Source organism: Maylandia zebra, linkage group LG6 (genome assembly GCF_041146795.1).
Source record: "Maylandia zebra isolate NMK-2024a linkage group LG6, Mzebra_GT3a, whole genome shotgun sequence".
Lineage (NCBI taxonomy): Eukaryota > Metazoa > Chordata > Actinopteri > Cichliformes > Cichlidae > Maylandia > Maylandia zebra.
Window position 1 is genome coordinate 24,670,102 of NC_135172.1, and position 14,246 is coordinate 24,684,347.

A 14,246-nucleotide genomic window follows, 5' to 3' on the forward strand; every position below is an offset into this window, starting at 1 on the left:
CCCTTCTCATCAGTCTGTGGCATCCTTCAGTTTCTACAAGGCTTTGTCAGCATTAACTGTTACAGTTGTTTCCCAGCCATCGCTTCAATTCGGCCATGGTCTCTGGTCACCGCGCCGCTGCCAATTTCATCATTATTTGTCCCCACCCCACCCCGACCCCCCACCTACATTGAATACACCTCCTGCTGCATGAGATGGATTTAATCATGGTCATCATCAGCCTCACACTGTGCGGTGTCTACTGGAGCATTGCAGTGAATATGAAAGAAAAAAAATATGGGATGAGAAGTCTTCTAGTTTGAAAATACAAGAAATCAATCAAAAGGTTATTAATGATAGTTTTTTTCATTTCCTGTTTTGACCTGTGTATGCATGAGACAAACATAACATCAATTTCTCGTCATGTCACAGTGCTATTTAGATCTTTGATAGTTTGTTTTTAATGTTTTCACCTCTCACAACCCAAAATCACTTTTGGATTAATTCAATTTCGGGTGTAAGAAAGATAGAAATTGTTTCTTTTTTCCCCCTCTGTGCATATTCTACAAATCCTCTGGCTAGATGACAGCAAATCAAAGGAAAACCAAGGAAAAATACTGCAGCAGGATGGATTTCAGGTGGTCTGCGGATAAATATGACGATATTTTCACGCTAAGGTGGGTTCAGTTTCCCTCTGAGAATCCATCCTTGTGTCCTGAATGGTAAACCAAGGTTGTTAAGACATATCTTACAGCAACTGATCCTGTTAAACTTGAACATTGGATTTTTTTTTTCACAGAGACTGAACTTCATTGCTACCCTGCCAGCCAGTCTGTGAAGGTTTTCTTGTTTTTTTCCATCACAATACAATATAAAAAGATGTTTAAGTAACATGATGAATGCTTTATCCATTTGTCAAGGCTCGGGGACATTGTTTTTAACAAACATCAGGAAGGGAAATCAAATAAAAAACTGGCGTGAAAAGAGAAAAAGCATGTGTGAACGTGGAGCGGTTGCTTTATAAGCTTCAGGGGAGAAAAAGTCACATCTTTCAGCAATTCACAGTCACCACAAAAGCCACTCCACACCCTGCTGCTTTTGAAATTACTGGCCCAGACTTACAGATCTGAGATTACCAAATGTTCTGCCCTATTTGATGAAGCCCTAGAAGAGATTTAACCTCAAAAGGCAGGACATCAGTTAGGCTTGGGGCTTAAGAGGTTAAACAACTCAGTTCAGTCCAGGATTGTCTCCAGTCAGCTCACAGCCACAATGGGCTCCACTGAGAGGATGTCGGTCCTCCCTGTGAGCGCCTGCCGGGCAGTGAAAAGCACATGTGCATCTTTCAGGTTGTGGGACTGACTTGAAGAAGGGTGACTCTGCTGTGAGGAAGCTTGGACCGGGTGTGACCAAACGTTCCTTGGCCTCGAGGAGTCCTGGTTGTCGGGCCAGGCAGTTCTGTGACATGGAGCGTGAGGTACTGCAGGGCGAAGCTCCGGATCCAAGCCGACCACTGCCCGTCGTCTCTTCCTGCACCTGTCAACGAGGAGCTGGAGCTCCTGACGGAAAGTGGGGTTCAGACAGCAGTAGATGAAAGGGTTGTAGCAGGTGGAGCTCATAGCTAGCCAGTGAAAGCAGAAGTAAAGGGCATTAGAAGAATGGATGGCCTGGCTGGACAGCAGCACCACATAGCAGTTGAGGGGAAACCAGCAAACGGCAAACACTCCGACCACCAGAAGCAGCATCGCCAGTGTTCTCCGGCGCTTCCCTCTCTGCGTGGCATGCTGAGCTGTTGTGGTGTCACCGATGGCATTGTGGCGCCACAGTCTACGGGCCACTATGGTGTAGGAGGCAGTGATGATGAGGAGGGGCAGCAAGTAAAGCAATATGAAGGTCAACAGGTCAATGTACTGCCAATAGACATCTGACGGCTCTGGGAAGTCTGGGACACACAGGCTTCGCTCTTTCTCCTTACTGTCAGGAGAAAGACAGAAGACAGAAAATACTACAGTACTGTGCAGAAATCTTTATATTTTGTCAGGAAAAATGGGAAATAAGTACAATGATTTATCAACATGTGCAAACATAAATGGAAATACAGATTATATATGGCAAAACAAAAACCTTGAAGCTGTAATATTCTAACCAGCTTCTAAGTCAATGATTGACTGTACGACCACCTTTCATTAACCCAGCCTGAACTCTCTGGGCAAGGTTTTTCTCATTTAAATAAGTAGTCTTCAGGAATAGTTCTCCGGGCTTCTTGAAGGACATTCAAAACACCTCTTTGGATGTTGGCTGTTCTGTCACCATGATCCCAGCCTGCTTCAATAATGTGGATGCCTGGGCTCTGGAGAGGCCAATCCATGACTTACAGTGTTTTTCTATAAGTCATCAATTCGAACCCAAAATTTCTGATTGGATTTCTTGATTTTCAGTGCAGGTCTGGTGTAATGTGACATGCCAAATCACCCTTATCCTTTCAGCAAGAATGGCTTCTTGACAGCCACCCTTCCATTTTCTTATGAGGTTTCAATGAACTTCAGTGAAACTGAAAGGGACACATGCATCTCTCAGGTCATGAACAGTAAAGCAGCAGGTCTTTGTTAGAGATTTTCCTATTTTTAAGGACTTGACACTCATCTGCTGTAGATGGTTTTTTTTAGGCCTGCCACTTTTTTTTTAAACTCTCATCCAGTTTCCACATCTTTTTAAGGACACACCATGAATCACATTACTAGTTCAAAAATAGTAGTTTATGTCTATCAAATATTATTATTTTTGCCATTTTTAACAAATTCAATTAAAGAAAATAAAACACATGATGCACTTTTGTGACAGGGTGCTGGTTAAAATAAAATAAAGTTCCTAAAATTACAATTGAAAATTGGTTCTTTGTTCTTAATGTCTCTCATGTATAGATACACTTCTGGGTCATCTGTTGAGTAAGGTTCCTTTATATGTTTGAATGATACATAGTACCGTGTTAAGTAACAAGTACAAACATTCCTCTGAAAATGGTCAGGTACAAGGACTGGACTGAAAATGAGTGAAAAATCAGCCGGAGTCAGAACCAGACACAGAGAAGCTGCATTCAGCTTTTATGCTCCATATATCTGGAACAAACTCCCAGAAAGCCTCAGATCAGCTGAAACACTCAGCTTATTTAAATCCAGGTTGAAGACTCACCTGTTCTCAGCTGCATTTGAATAATAATAATAATAATAATATTTTTTTTTATTTGTTTTTGTTATTTAATGTCTCTGTAAAGCACTTTGAATCACCTTGCTGTTGAATTGTGCTATATAAATAAACTTGCCTTGCCAATATCCAAATAAAAACTCTGACGGACCTTCAGAAAGCCTGGAGAGCTAAACCACTTTAAATTTACAAGAAAGTCTGACTGGTGGTGCAGCTCGAGCCTTTACCCAGTACTGTATATTAATAATCATTGGCTATTGTTATTTCATAGAGAAGTATGAATTAAAAAACAACAACATTTGTCTCTGATCCACTGAGTTTATTAGTTCATAGTTATTTTAAAGTTATTCTAGCTCTTCACTTTTCATTGTTACCTGATGTTTTTTTAAACCAAAGAGTTATTCATCATATTGTGTATGACTTTTTAATTTTATACTAAAATTATGGATAAACATTCATCAGAGCAGGAAATATAGGATACAAGTGCATATATTAGTAATACTTAAGCCACTTCCTCCCCTTTAATCAGACATGAGTGCATGGGGAAGGGACCTCTGACAAATATCTGCAAACATTTCTTTGGTTTTATCCACATTAATTTGGAGGAAAAACTGGTCACACCAGTTAATGAATTCATTAAGAACTCAGCCGTGATCTTGCTTCACACCCCACAGAAGGCTCACAACCACAAAGTCTTTGGTGTATTTAAGGGCAAATCTTCATCTGTGTTTGCTCTGATTCTCACTAGTATGTAACTCAAAGCCCAGTGGAATTTGATGCTTTTTGTTAAAAGCAACCACACTGTGTGTAAAATGCATATAAAAATTTGATAAGAGCCTAAAACTGGGTGAAAAGGGAAAGTGCACAGATGAATACATTTTCACAGAGTAAAATACTAAGAGATAAAAAAGAAATTCTTTGTATACGATTAATTTCTGCTTGCACAGAAATTTGAATTCTGAACTCTGGGAACGTGTGACTTGTTCTCAATTAGCTAATCAGTCTCCTTTGTAGATATAACTCCTGTGTAGCTCTTCCAATTTGCCAGACTGCTTTTGTGCTACCAAGTTGAGCATTCCAGTTTTCATTTTGCTTCTTTGACTTTGTTGTGTCGACTTTTGGCCACTGTTTTCGCCTACTTTCTGTAACTCTTGTGACTAAGTTCGTTCTTTTTAAATCAGGCCAATATTTCTTTTTCGGATTTTTTTCCCTTTAAATCTGACACAGAGCAAACCTGTTCCACATCCATCAGTACATAAAGTAGAGAACCTCCATCTCCATAGCTAACCTCACTGAATTGTGCCTCTACATAATGACTGTGAATCATTTTACCTGTATGTAAAGGTCAGGAGTTTTTGGTAGATTGCATGTGGGAGGGAGAAGCAGCTGGCCATTATCCAGATGACGGCGACCCAAACACCACCTTGTGTAGGAGACATGCGAGGCCTCAAAGGATGCAAAATCACCTGAGAATCACCACACACAGATCAAAGTCAGTGCAAATGCATACACTTCAGATCAATATCAATCACCAGTCTGTGCCCAGGGAAGTAGAAAGAAAGATTAGAGTATGTTTTTTTACAAGCGTGGCTCCAACTAGTCGAAAACAGCGTAGTATTGCAGTATAGCCAACTGCTGTTTCTCAGCCTCTGGCTGTTTTTGTTTGTGCCACAAGCCAACTACAGTGTGGAACGTAAGATAATAAAATGTCACAAGAGGAAGGTCTCGGTGTGTATTTAGCGATGAGCAGATGTGTGAGTGAGGAGGCAAAATGTCCCTGATACACAGATTAGTCAGGAGAGCAAGTGAAAAGGGAAGGAAACAAAAGCTTTTTGTTCACTTCAGTTCAATAAGATTAAAAATACTGGCCAGATACTGTGCCTTCTCCACAACAAAAAGCATGACATAACTGTTGAAATACACTTTTTTTTTCCTCCTTGAATTAAAGTTTTATTTTGGTCAAGTTAGGCAGTCACGCTGCCTCTTGGTCAAAAAGTCCTTGCAAAGTGTACAGAGATGGTTTGGCTCATTAAGCTGCTGCAAACACAAATACAATCCCACTCAAAATAAGGATCTCATCCTTCTTGCTTTATCTTGGGACCCATATTATGGAGATTCAATGTGTTTCATAAAGACATGCCAGCTGGGAGCAAATCTCTAATTTTGGCTCATCAAACTAAAGTTGTTCGTGTTTCTCGGACCGAGCAGTTATAATTGTCCTGTTCTCCCCCGGTGCTGGTTTCTGTGCAGCAATTCAACAATGAAGGCCTGATTTATACAATCGCCTCTGAACACCATACGTTTGGATGTGCCTGCTAATTAAACTCTGGGAAGTATTTATGTGCGCTCTACTCTGTGGTGATTGGCAATTTCTGAGCCTGGTAGCTCTGATGAAGTCATTCTCTGCAGCAGAGGTAATTGTTGGTATTCGTATCTCTAATATGACTCCCTTCTATTTGATGTTTTTCCGGACCACACCCAAAGAAACTTTCATAACTGACTTTTTCCACACTTGCTGACTGTTACGTCTTAAAATACCAATCAACTGTCTTTTGTCTTTGCATATTTTAAAGGCTCTTTTTAACTACTGTGGTTAAGCAGAGCTTAAATGTGCTGTATACCCAGGAGTTATGGCATAACTAATGGATCCTCTGCACCACTTACTGGACATACAACTGAACACTTTCTCTAATATAGGCTTCAGCTCCACTGCCACTAGGATACATAGAGAAAATCTTTACCATCTCACACAATAATGCCTGTATTCATTTTAGACCCAAGCTCTTCATTTTGTCATATTTAAATTTCGGTTTGTTTAATCGCTTTTTCAAAAAATGATCTTTTACCCAATTACACCATCCTTCCCCTTATCCAATTCAGTTGAAGCCTTTCCCCGCTGTCATAGGGCGAGATGAGAGGTACACCAATCTGCCAGGGCTAACACAGAGACATGCAACCATTCACACTCACATTCACGCCTACGGCCAATTTAGAATTGCTAATTAAGCTAAACCCCACTCTCCAGTTTCTCCAGCTCCAACTGTGTAAGCAGCAAGTGCACAGTACCATGCAAACTGGATTTGAACCTAAGACCTTGCTGTGAGGCAAAAAGGTCTTCTTACTCCCAAACTACATCTTCAGTGTAATTTGTTTACCTTTCTTAGCTTTTTTTACTCTGCGATGCATTAATATTGTTTTTTTGCCACAGTAACTTTCTAGATTTTTGGATAAATAAGCCATTTTAGTATCATTAATGTGGACTGAGACCTTCTGAAATAGTGTTCAAACACCTTCAGTTTTTGACTAATAAAATCTTACAGGCAGTTTAATACAATAAAATATGCCATCAGTCAGTTCACTTTTCATCTACTGCTGCCTGCTAGTCCTTCCGGAGGATTTATCAGTGAAAGTAAAGTCATCCCATGGTGCCACTTGCAGACTCTGCAAGGATCCTTATTTTCTTGTCATCACTCTCGTGCATACAGATGTCAATAAAGTTGCAGTATTTGTACTTCCCCTAATTTCCTTCGGGATTAATAAAGTATTCTGATTCTGATTCTTCAGCATTTAGCGAGTACCACTGAAGGGGTGTGAGTAAAGACTTATGGAACGAATTCAAACGTGCGTGGGACAGTAAGTACAGGTCTTACTGGCTATTGTGCAGCATTGTGGTAACAATGACACAGACAGACTGTGGTTATTTAAAGATGAGGTCATGAGTAGCAGTAGAGACATACGAGGTAAAAAAAAGTTTAAAACTATATTTTGGGGAAAGTCTGCATTTAATATTATATTTTTTTAAATCAGGTTTTACTGGGTAGTCTGTACATGTGTTTCCATTTTCTTTTGACCACTGAAATTAAAGTTAATTTAGATAATGTCTCAAAATAGCTTCCTGAATAAGTGCCTATTTCATCATGGCTAATGAGTGCCAGGACAAATTCTACCTTTGCACTAATTTTATTAGTGCTTGAAAAGATGGCAACTTCTTAAGGTTCACCAAGGCATTTCACCTTTCATCCATGAGCCAGAGCGATAACTGTTGTGAGGATTATCCCCCCATCTTATTAATGCAGGGGACAGACTCAAAACACAGTCTTAACTCACAGTTTTAAAAGGTTTATTGGACAAATCACTAAGCTGTTCTGATTCTCTTAAGAATCTTTTGTCTTTAGAGTGAAGGTAAGATAAATGAGTTTTACTTCAGATTTTTGAGATGTGAATTGTGGATGGTCTGATGGAACAGCAAGCAGGCACCCAGAGAGGCAAGGCGAGCAGCATGGAGCATGGCTATGAGTGTGGCTGGGGTCTTGAGTGAAACTTGGAGGGGATGCAGGTAAGTAAGAAATCAGGTTCACGGAGTTAACTCCAAAAAGGCAGAGGGAGAAATGAAATTAATAAATGTAAATAACATGGATGGAAAGCAAACATGGATAGCCTAATTACCACCATGGGAGGTGTAACGATCTGACGAAGATCTGCCATACTTCCAGCCATTAAATACTCTGGATGATGAGGAGACTCAGAACAAGGAATCAGAGAGAGGGCCACGCCTGATGACCCATGGAAGCATTTTCCCACCACTTCGCCTGTGTGGAGAAAGAAAACTAAAAAATCAAGTGAGAGGAAAAGGAAGACAAACATAAAAACCCCGAGTCTTCCCAGACAAGGACACTCTCTGGAGGTGGTCCATCACACGAGTCGAGGTTTTACTGTCACTAGGGCCAAAGTGTACAGCCTCATTAGGAAACTTGCCTCATTCGACAATCATTTTCGCTACCGAGGTCACCCGAGGTAGATGTGAGTAAGGGTTGAAATGCCTGGAAACAGATCTCAAAACTGCACTGTAGGTGTCAGAAGTCACCAACTCTGTTCAACTATGATCATTCACAGTGGTCATAGATTGCCACCTTGGTCCAAAATTTGAGCACTGACATCCTTGAAAGAGTATTCTTTCTCCTTTAAACTGAAGAAGCCTCCATGACAGTTTATGTAACATACAACGTGATGCAACTGACTAAACCCACAAAATGCAGTAAACCTTAGAACCAGTAGCAGCACAGGTCAATCAGTGGAAAACTAATTTACCAGAGTTCACAATATAAAAATATTATGTCACTTATTTCCAAGTGAGTCATTTCCCCCTCTCCACTGAAAAACCGGAACTTCACACACCTGCCACGTCTCACTGCTGGTTATATGCCACTGTATGCCAGCAGTACCACTGAACTCACTTGTTAACTGAAAGTAAATACAAGTCACAGTCTCATAAAACTGGTTGAGACATTGTCACATGGTGGCTATTTTAGGCAATCCAAAAACATTCTGCGTTGTTTAAAGAGAACCTGTTACATCGAACTCCATATGTTTATTCTCACGCTGTACTGCAGTAGCGCTGCATGATTCACAGGTCAAAATGATCTTTATGTCATACTGGGCCTTCATTCAGCTGCCCTCCATCTAAGTCAGCAATCTCCTGATTATCCGAATATCAGAAATAGAAACAGCATTTGAACAGCAGGCGTATAGGGCACATAGCTTTCAAGTCTTTAGTGCTGCTCTACCATGTGGGTACTAAATTAAAAAGTCTGAATAACCCTTGAACTAACAGGCATACCCAAACTTATGACTGCACAGCTCCTATCTTTCCACAGCTGGGAGTGTTGAAAACACAGTTGAAATATTGCAATTAGAATGAGAAAACACTGTTGAGATGTAGAAATACTATTTAAATGCATTTAAAGCAAAAACAAGAACCACAAGAAGCTTGTGGCTTTGTTAATTAAGAATATTACAGAGGGTAATTTTTAGACTCCCTCAGCTTCATCAGTGAGATATATAGAGTCACGATTCAGAGAAAAAATATACTTACCAGCAGCATATGTCACTTTTTTTTTTATCAGAGCTGTTTTTAATAATGTGCCCTAAAGTTACTAAGATGCTGTTTATACTTTTCATGATGTAGAGCAGGGGTGTCAAACTCAAATACACAGTGGGCCAAAATTCAAAACTGGAACAACGTCGCGGGCTAACGTTAATATTTGTTGAAATATATTTATTCCTCCAGATATAAGAATGAATCTTTTCTTATGGACTCAAACACGTTTTGCTTAAAAACTGAATATGGAACAGCAAAGCTTAATACTAAACAATATATATATTAGCTGTATAATACCAGTAGGCCAGCTCTGATAGTAATTTGGTATGGCGGGCCAGAGTTTGACACCTATGATGTAGAGGGTCAATATACATGTCCAGTGATTATTATGGAAGCTTAACGGGATTTCAGGTGGTAAAAGTCCACAAAGGAAATGTATATAAACAGATAACTCCAAGTTTCAGCACTGTGATGAGTCACTGCATCATAAGCAGGTCTGTTGGCCCTGTATACACACTTTTAGGGGTCCATTAGCGGAGCTGATCAGGTTTTCAGGTATGCAAGTGTGATCCTTGAATGACTCAGTGACCACAGATGTTAGAACTGTTGGTTTGAAGTCATTAATGCAGGGTCACATGTATGTTAATGGATTCTTTGAGGCAGTAAGCTGCAGAGCACAGAGATAGCGAGAAGCTGAATATGTTAAATAACTCATGAGCCAGTTCAGCAGCACAGTCTGATCTGCTGCTTTGTTTTTAGACAGTAGTCCAAAAGTGGCCCTTGCTGTCACCTTCCTGGGTCTGTTGACCCAGCGTTTTGAATTTTAGTTTATTTGGATGATATGTTTGAGTTCTTTAGGGTAGCTAAGTTGTTTATTAGTTTCCCTTTGTGTCTTCTACCGCTGTATTTAAGTTTCCCTCTCCCTTTTCCCTTTGTGTTTCATGCTGCGTGTCTTATGTTGTCAAGTTTATATTGTCTTGTCTGCGTCACATGTTTCCTGTTATATTTTGAAAGTCTGTGTCCTATGTCAGTGTAGTCAGCTTTGCTTCCTTTGTCTCGTTATGTCAGACCAGTGCCAGCTCTTTCCCCATGTGTTTCCACTTCCCCCAATCACCCTTGTGTGTATTTAGTCTGTGTGTTTCTGTTCATTCCTTGTCAGGTCGTCTGTTGTTCACTCCAAGGTTGCCATGTCATGTTTCCAAGTTTCATGTCTAGGTTTTTCCTTGTTGTTTATTTAATTTATTTAATTCTCCCAGTTTAGGTTGATGTTAGTTTACTTCAGTTTGCCTTGCCTTTTCTTTGTACCCTTTTACCAGCCTTGTTAAACGGCTCGCTTTTTGTTAATACTCAAGCTTTGGTCCAAGTTCCTTCGTGTCTGCATTTTGGGTCCACTCTTCACAATTAATACAGTCTGACACCGCCAGACTGTGACACCTTGCTGTCTCTTCATGCCTAAAAATAAGAGAGAGTGGAGACAGAGAGGCTAACACTGCTCTTAGACATACTCCAGTCACAGCCTTGTCCTTTGCAGGTTTTTTTTTTTAGTTGTCTTAGAATTGGCCCAAAGCGTAAGGAAAAACGCTTTAACCATTTAAGGCTATGACACTTCTACTGGCTGTAATTGACAGGTACACACACTTCTGTGATTTCACAGAATGCTTGATGTCTCTGCCATCAAATTCTAACAGGCTTCTATTATGATACCTACCAATAAATCACATGTTTCCCTGAAAAGAACAGGTAAAGTGGATAGTGTGTTTTCATCTCTCGCCTCTGCCAAGTCTTTCTTTATTCACATTCATGTGTTCCAAATGTACAGAAAGTGCATCTTGGAGTTAATCTTTCACATTACCAAAATCCGAATAAAGTGGAATATAAACTCAAATAATATAAACACCAACCAGCATTTAATTTGTTAATTTTTTTCCACATATGTTGACAGGATTACAGTAATGCTGATTTGCACTTTGATAAAAGCACATTTGTGTAGTGGGAAACCCTGCAGAAATATGGCAGAGATAGCAGAAATAAGATTACAGTGACTAACTTTAAATAATTATTGGAGACACCTGCAAAATAGTCTGTGAACTTGTCAACTTATTTATATGTACAGGATTGGTGCTGTACAAACAAAACTGCTATTGCCTACTAGCACTACTACTATTGACAAGTCAAGCATAGAGTGGGTCTGGCAGATGCCAAGGCAAAAACTAGATCCAGGTTCAGCAGGTTCAGACTTCCCTCTCACTGGCTACCTCCAAGGCATTTCCAAGCCAGCCGAGAGATGTACGCTCTTCAGCATATCCTGGGTGTGCCCCAGGGCTTCCTTGCAGCATAACATGATTAAAACAACTCAAATAGGAGGCACCTTGGAGGCGTCCTTGTCAGATGCCCAAACCACCTTAACTGACTCCTTTCAATGTGGAGGAATAGAGGCTCCACTCTGACTTATTCACAAATGCCAAGCTCCTCGGCCTATATTTTGCCATTTCAGTTTGTCAATCTTGTGCTCATCTCTCTCTTCACTCATGAACAAAACCTCAAATGGTCCACCTGGGATACCATGACCTCAGAATTTGAGATGCTAACTCTCATCCCATTTGATTCACCTCCAGCTTGCAAACCTCCTGAGTGTGACCTGGAGTTTGCTGCTTAATGAAGCCAACAAAACCACACCCCCAACAGGATACCAAGAGTGACACGGTCAGATGCCTTCTCCTTCACGTGGCAGTGACGGGTGTGAAAAGTGACTCTACATTTACACTTGACTCAGTAAGTAGGATCACACCATTTTGAGACTGAACAACCTCATTGATAATATCTTATATCTCTAGCAAGTTTTTGCTGTACATGAAAGTGTGGATATGATCAAAGCACCCCTCAACATCTCCACCGATAAGCTGTGCAGTATTACTGACAGAAACCGGCACAATATTGGAAGGAATCTGGAAAAGCCTGTTAGATGACGGGGGAAGCGGACTCTTCCTCTTGCAGTCTGCCATGACAACAACTTCCTCGCTCCTTTGTAGCCGTTTACTTTCAAGTACATCTCGTCTTCTTTGTTTAGTCCCAGCTTGCTTCCCACAAACAGCTCATCTTCTCACGCTACATTGCACCACCAATTCTATCAGTCGCATGTCTTGTAGACTGTGGATTAGCTCATGACCAACAAGGAGAGCAGATCCTGGACAATAGGGGTGCAACGATACTCGTATCGATATTGAACCGTTCGATACAGTGCTTTCGGTTCGGTACGCATATGTATCGAACAATACAAAATTGTAATTTATTTTATCAACTTTCCTTCTGACGATGCTGTCTGTGTTGAGCGCTCAGTGAATCTGCGTTCGACTACTCCGCCTAGGCTGCACTGTTGAGCGCAGATCCACTGAGCGCTCAACACAGACAGCATTGTCAGAAGGAAGAGCGCAGGGCAAGCTAGCGAGACAGAAGTTAAGCTCTCCTTGCAACATGGCAAATTGAACCTCCCCCACCCTCATTCAGATCTGGCGTTTGGAACTATTTTGGTTTTCATGTGACGTATGACCCTGAAGGTAAGCGCGTCATGGACTAAAGTAAAGCAGTATGTTGGATGTGCCACGCAATGCTCAGTTACATGGGTGGGAGCTAGTGTGTTAGCGCAGTTAGCTCGTTAACGTGTTGGCCGTCCAGCCCCATGCACGGGGCGATCGGCGGTAGCTAGTTAACGGAGATTTGCCGTGTTGTGGCGTTAAGGTCATTTCAACGAGATTAACCTGAAAACACTAGTGGGAACACAACAAATATGACTGCACATTTATGCCGACATCATCCTAGTGCAAAGACAAGTGGAAGCAGACAAAAACAACAAGCACACATGCTACAAACTTTACCCGAGTCATTTAGACAGCCGTTAGCACATGATTCTCCTTATGGGGACCTGATATGTTTAATATGCTGCTGAGAATATAGCCCAGAAGAAGCGTATAGTATAGCTTTTATTTTGGAAAGAGCCATTTCTCTGTAATAAACTCTTTTCCAAAGATGAGTGATTCCTCAATCAGATACAGGGCTCGCAATATCGCTAGCCCGACGTCCCGGGGCTAGCGATTTTTCCAGTCGGGCTACCAAAATCTATCTCTGCCCTGCCCGTCGGGCTATTGTAGGAAGAAAAATATATGTCAATGCTTTTGCATTCTTTCAGAAATGTAGCTGGGTAATTATGTCATTGGCATCGATGAGCCACTGTCAATATGTGACATATTGAAGTCGCGTTTGAATTTGTGCTTGTTTTTTGCTTTCACTTTGCAATCGCGTGAACTGTGTATAGAGAGCGACAGCACTGATTGGTGAGTGATGATAATTTGTGCACCAATTCCTCTGACATCGTCTTATTAATCGTTAGCTTACTATGCAAACATGACAAGTGAAATCTCCGCAGCAAGCTTAAACATGTAAGAGGTTGATCGCGCAGAGAATCGCTGAGCTTATGTGAGTGCGTGTGTAAAAGCAGCAGGATATATATTTTAGTTCTGCTGAGCCAAATAAGACAGGTCAGGGTGAAGAAGTGACAGCCAAAGAAAAGCTTACCACAAAACGGAAAAGTTATGACAAATCAGACTATAAGGCAAAAAGAAAGTGCAGCTTTATGGACAAAATAATTTCTGTGGCTGCAATATGATGAGCTATATAACCAGGGCTGCACATAAGTGGTCCGCATGTGCGCACTCGCTGTCAAAATAGAAAACACGCACAAGGGTTAGGGTTAGGGTTAAATTTAAAAACTGTACTTTTGAGTTAAAATATATATTTATAATTTTAATAAATGACAAATTTAAAAAGGCATGAACATTTTTTTTTGTTCGAACCGTGACACCAAAGTATCGAACCGAACCGAACCGTGAATTTTGTGTATCGTTGCACCCCTACTGGACAAGTCCCCAAGAATCTGTACCAGGCCCCTAACGTAAGGTCTGCGAACAAGTTACATTTTTCCCCGAAAAGAACAAGTAAGGTATATAGTGTGCTTTCCTTTTTTGGCTTCTGCCAAAGTCTGAAGACAAAAGCTAGTACTACACTAAACTGTCGTACTCAGGAGGAGGTGGTGCCCCCTTGTGGTGTAACTTGGGATATCACTCCATGAAGGATCTGTGAGTACAAGAAAATAATTATTAGAATATAATGTGTTAAATTTGCTTAGATGAAAGGG

General features: G+C 40.8%; 1 protein-coding gene across 1 annotated transcript in view; it reads right to left on the minus strand.

Annotated features, from left to right (window-relative positions):
• Window positions 1-355: 355 nt before the first annotated feature.
• The window catches only part of gpr83 (G protein-coupled receptor 83), a 44,993-nt gene continuing 31,102 nt past the window's right edge, over window positions 356-14,246 (minus strand). Inside the window, exons 3-4 of the mRNA XM_076885388.1 lie at window positions 4,513-4,646; window positions 356-1,953 (exon numbers count right to left, since the gene is read on the minus strand). Of these exons, the coding sequence (XP_076741503.1) occupies window positions 1,236-1,953; window positions 4,513-4,646 (852 nt within the window). The 3' untranslated portion in view covers window positions 356-1,235. The remainder of the gene's footprint in view (window positions 1,954-4,512; window positions 4,647-14,246) is intronic.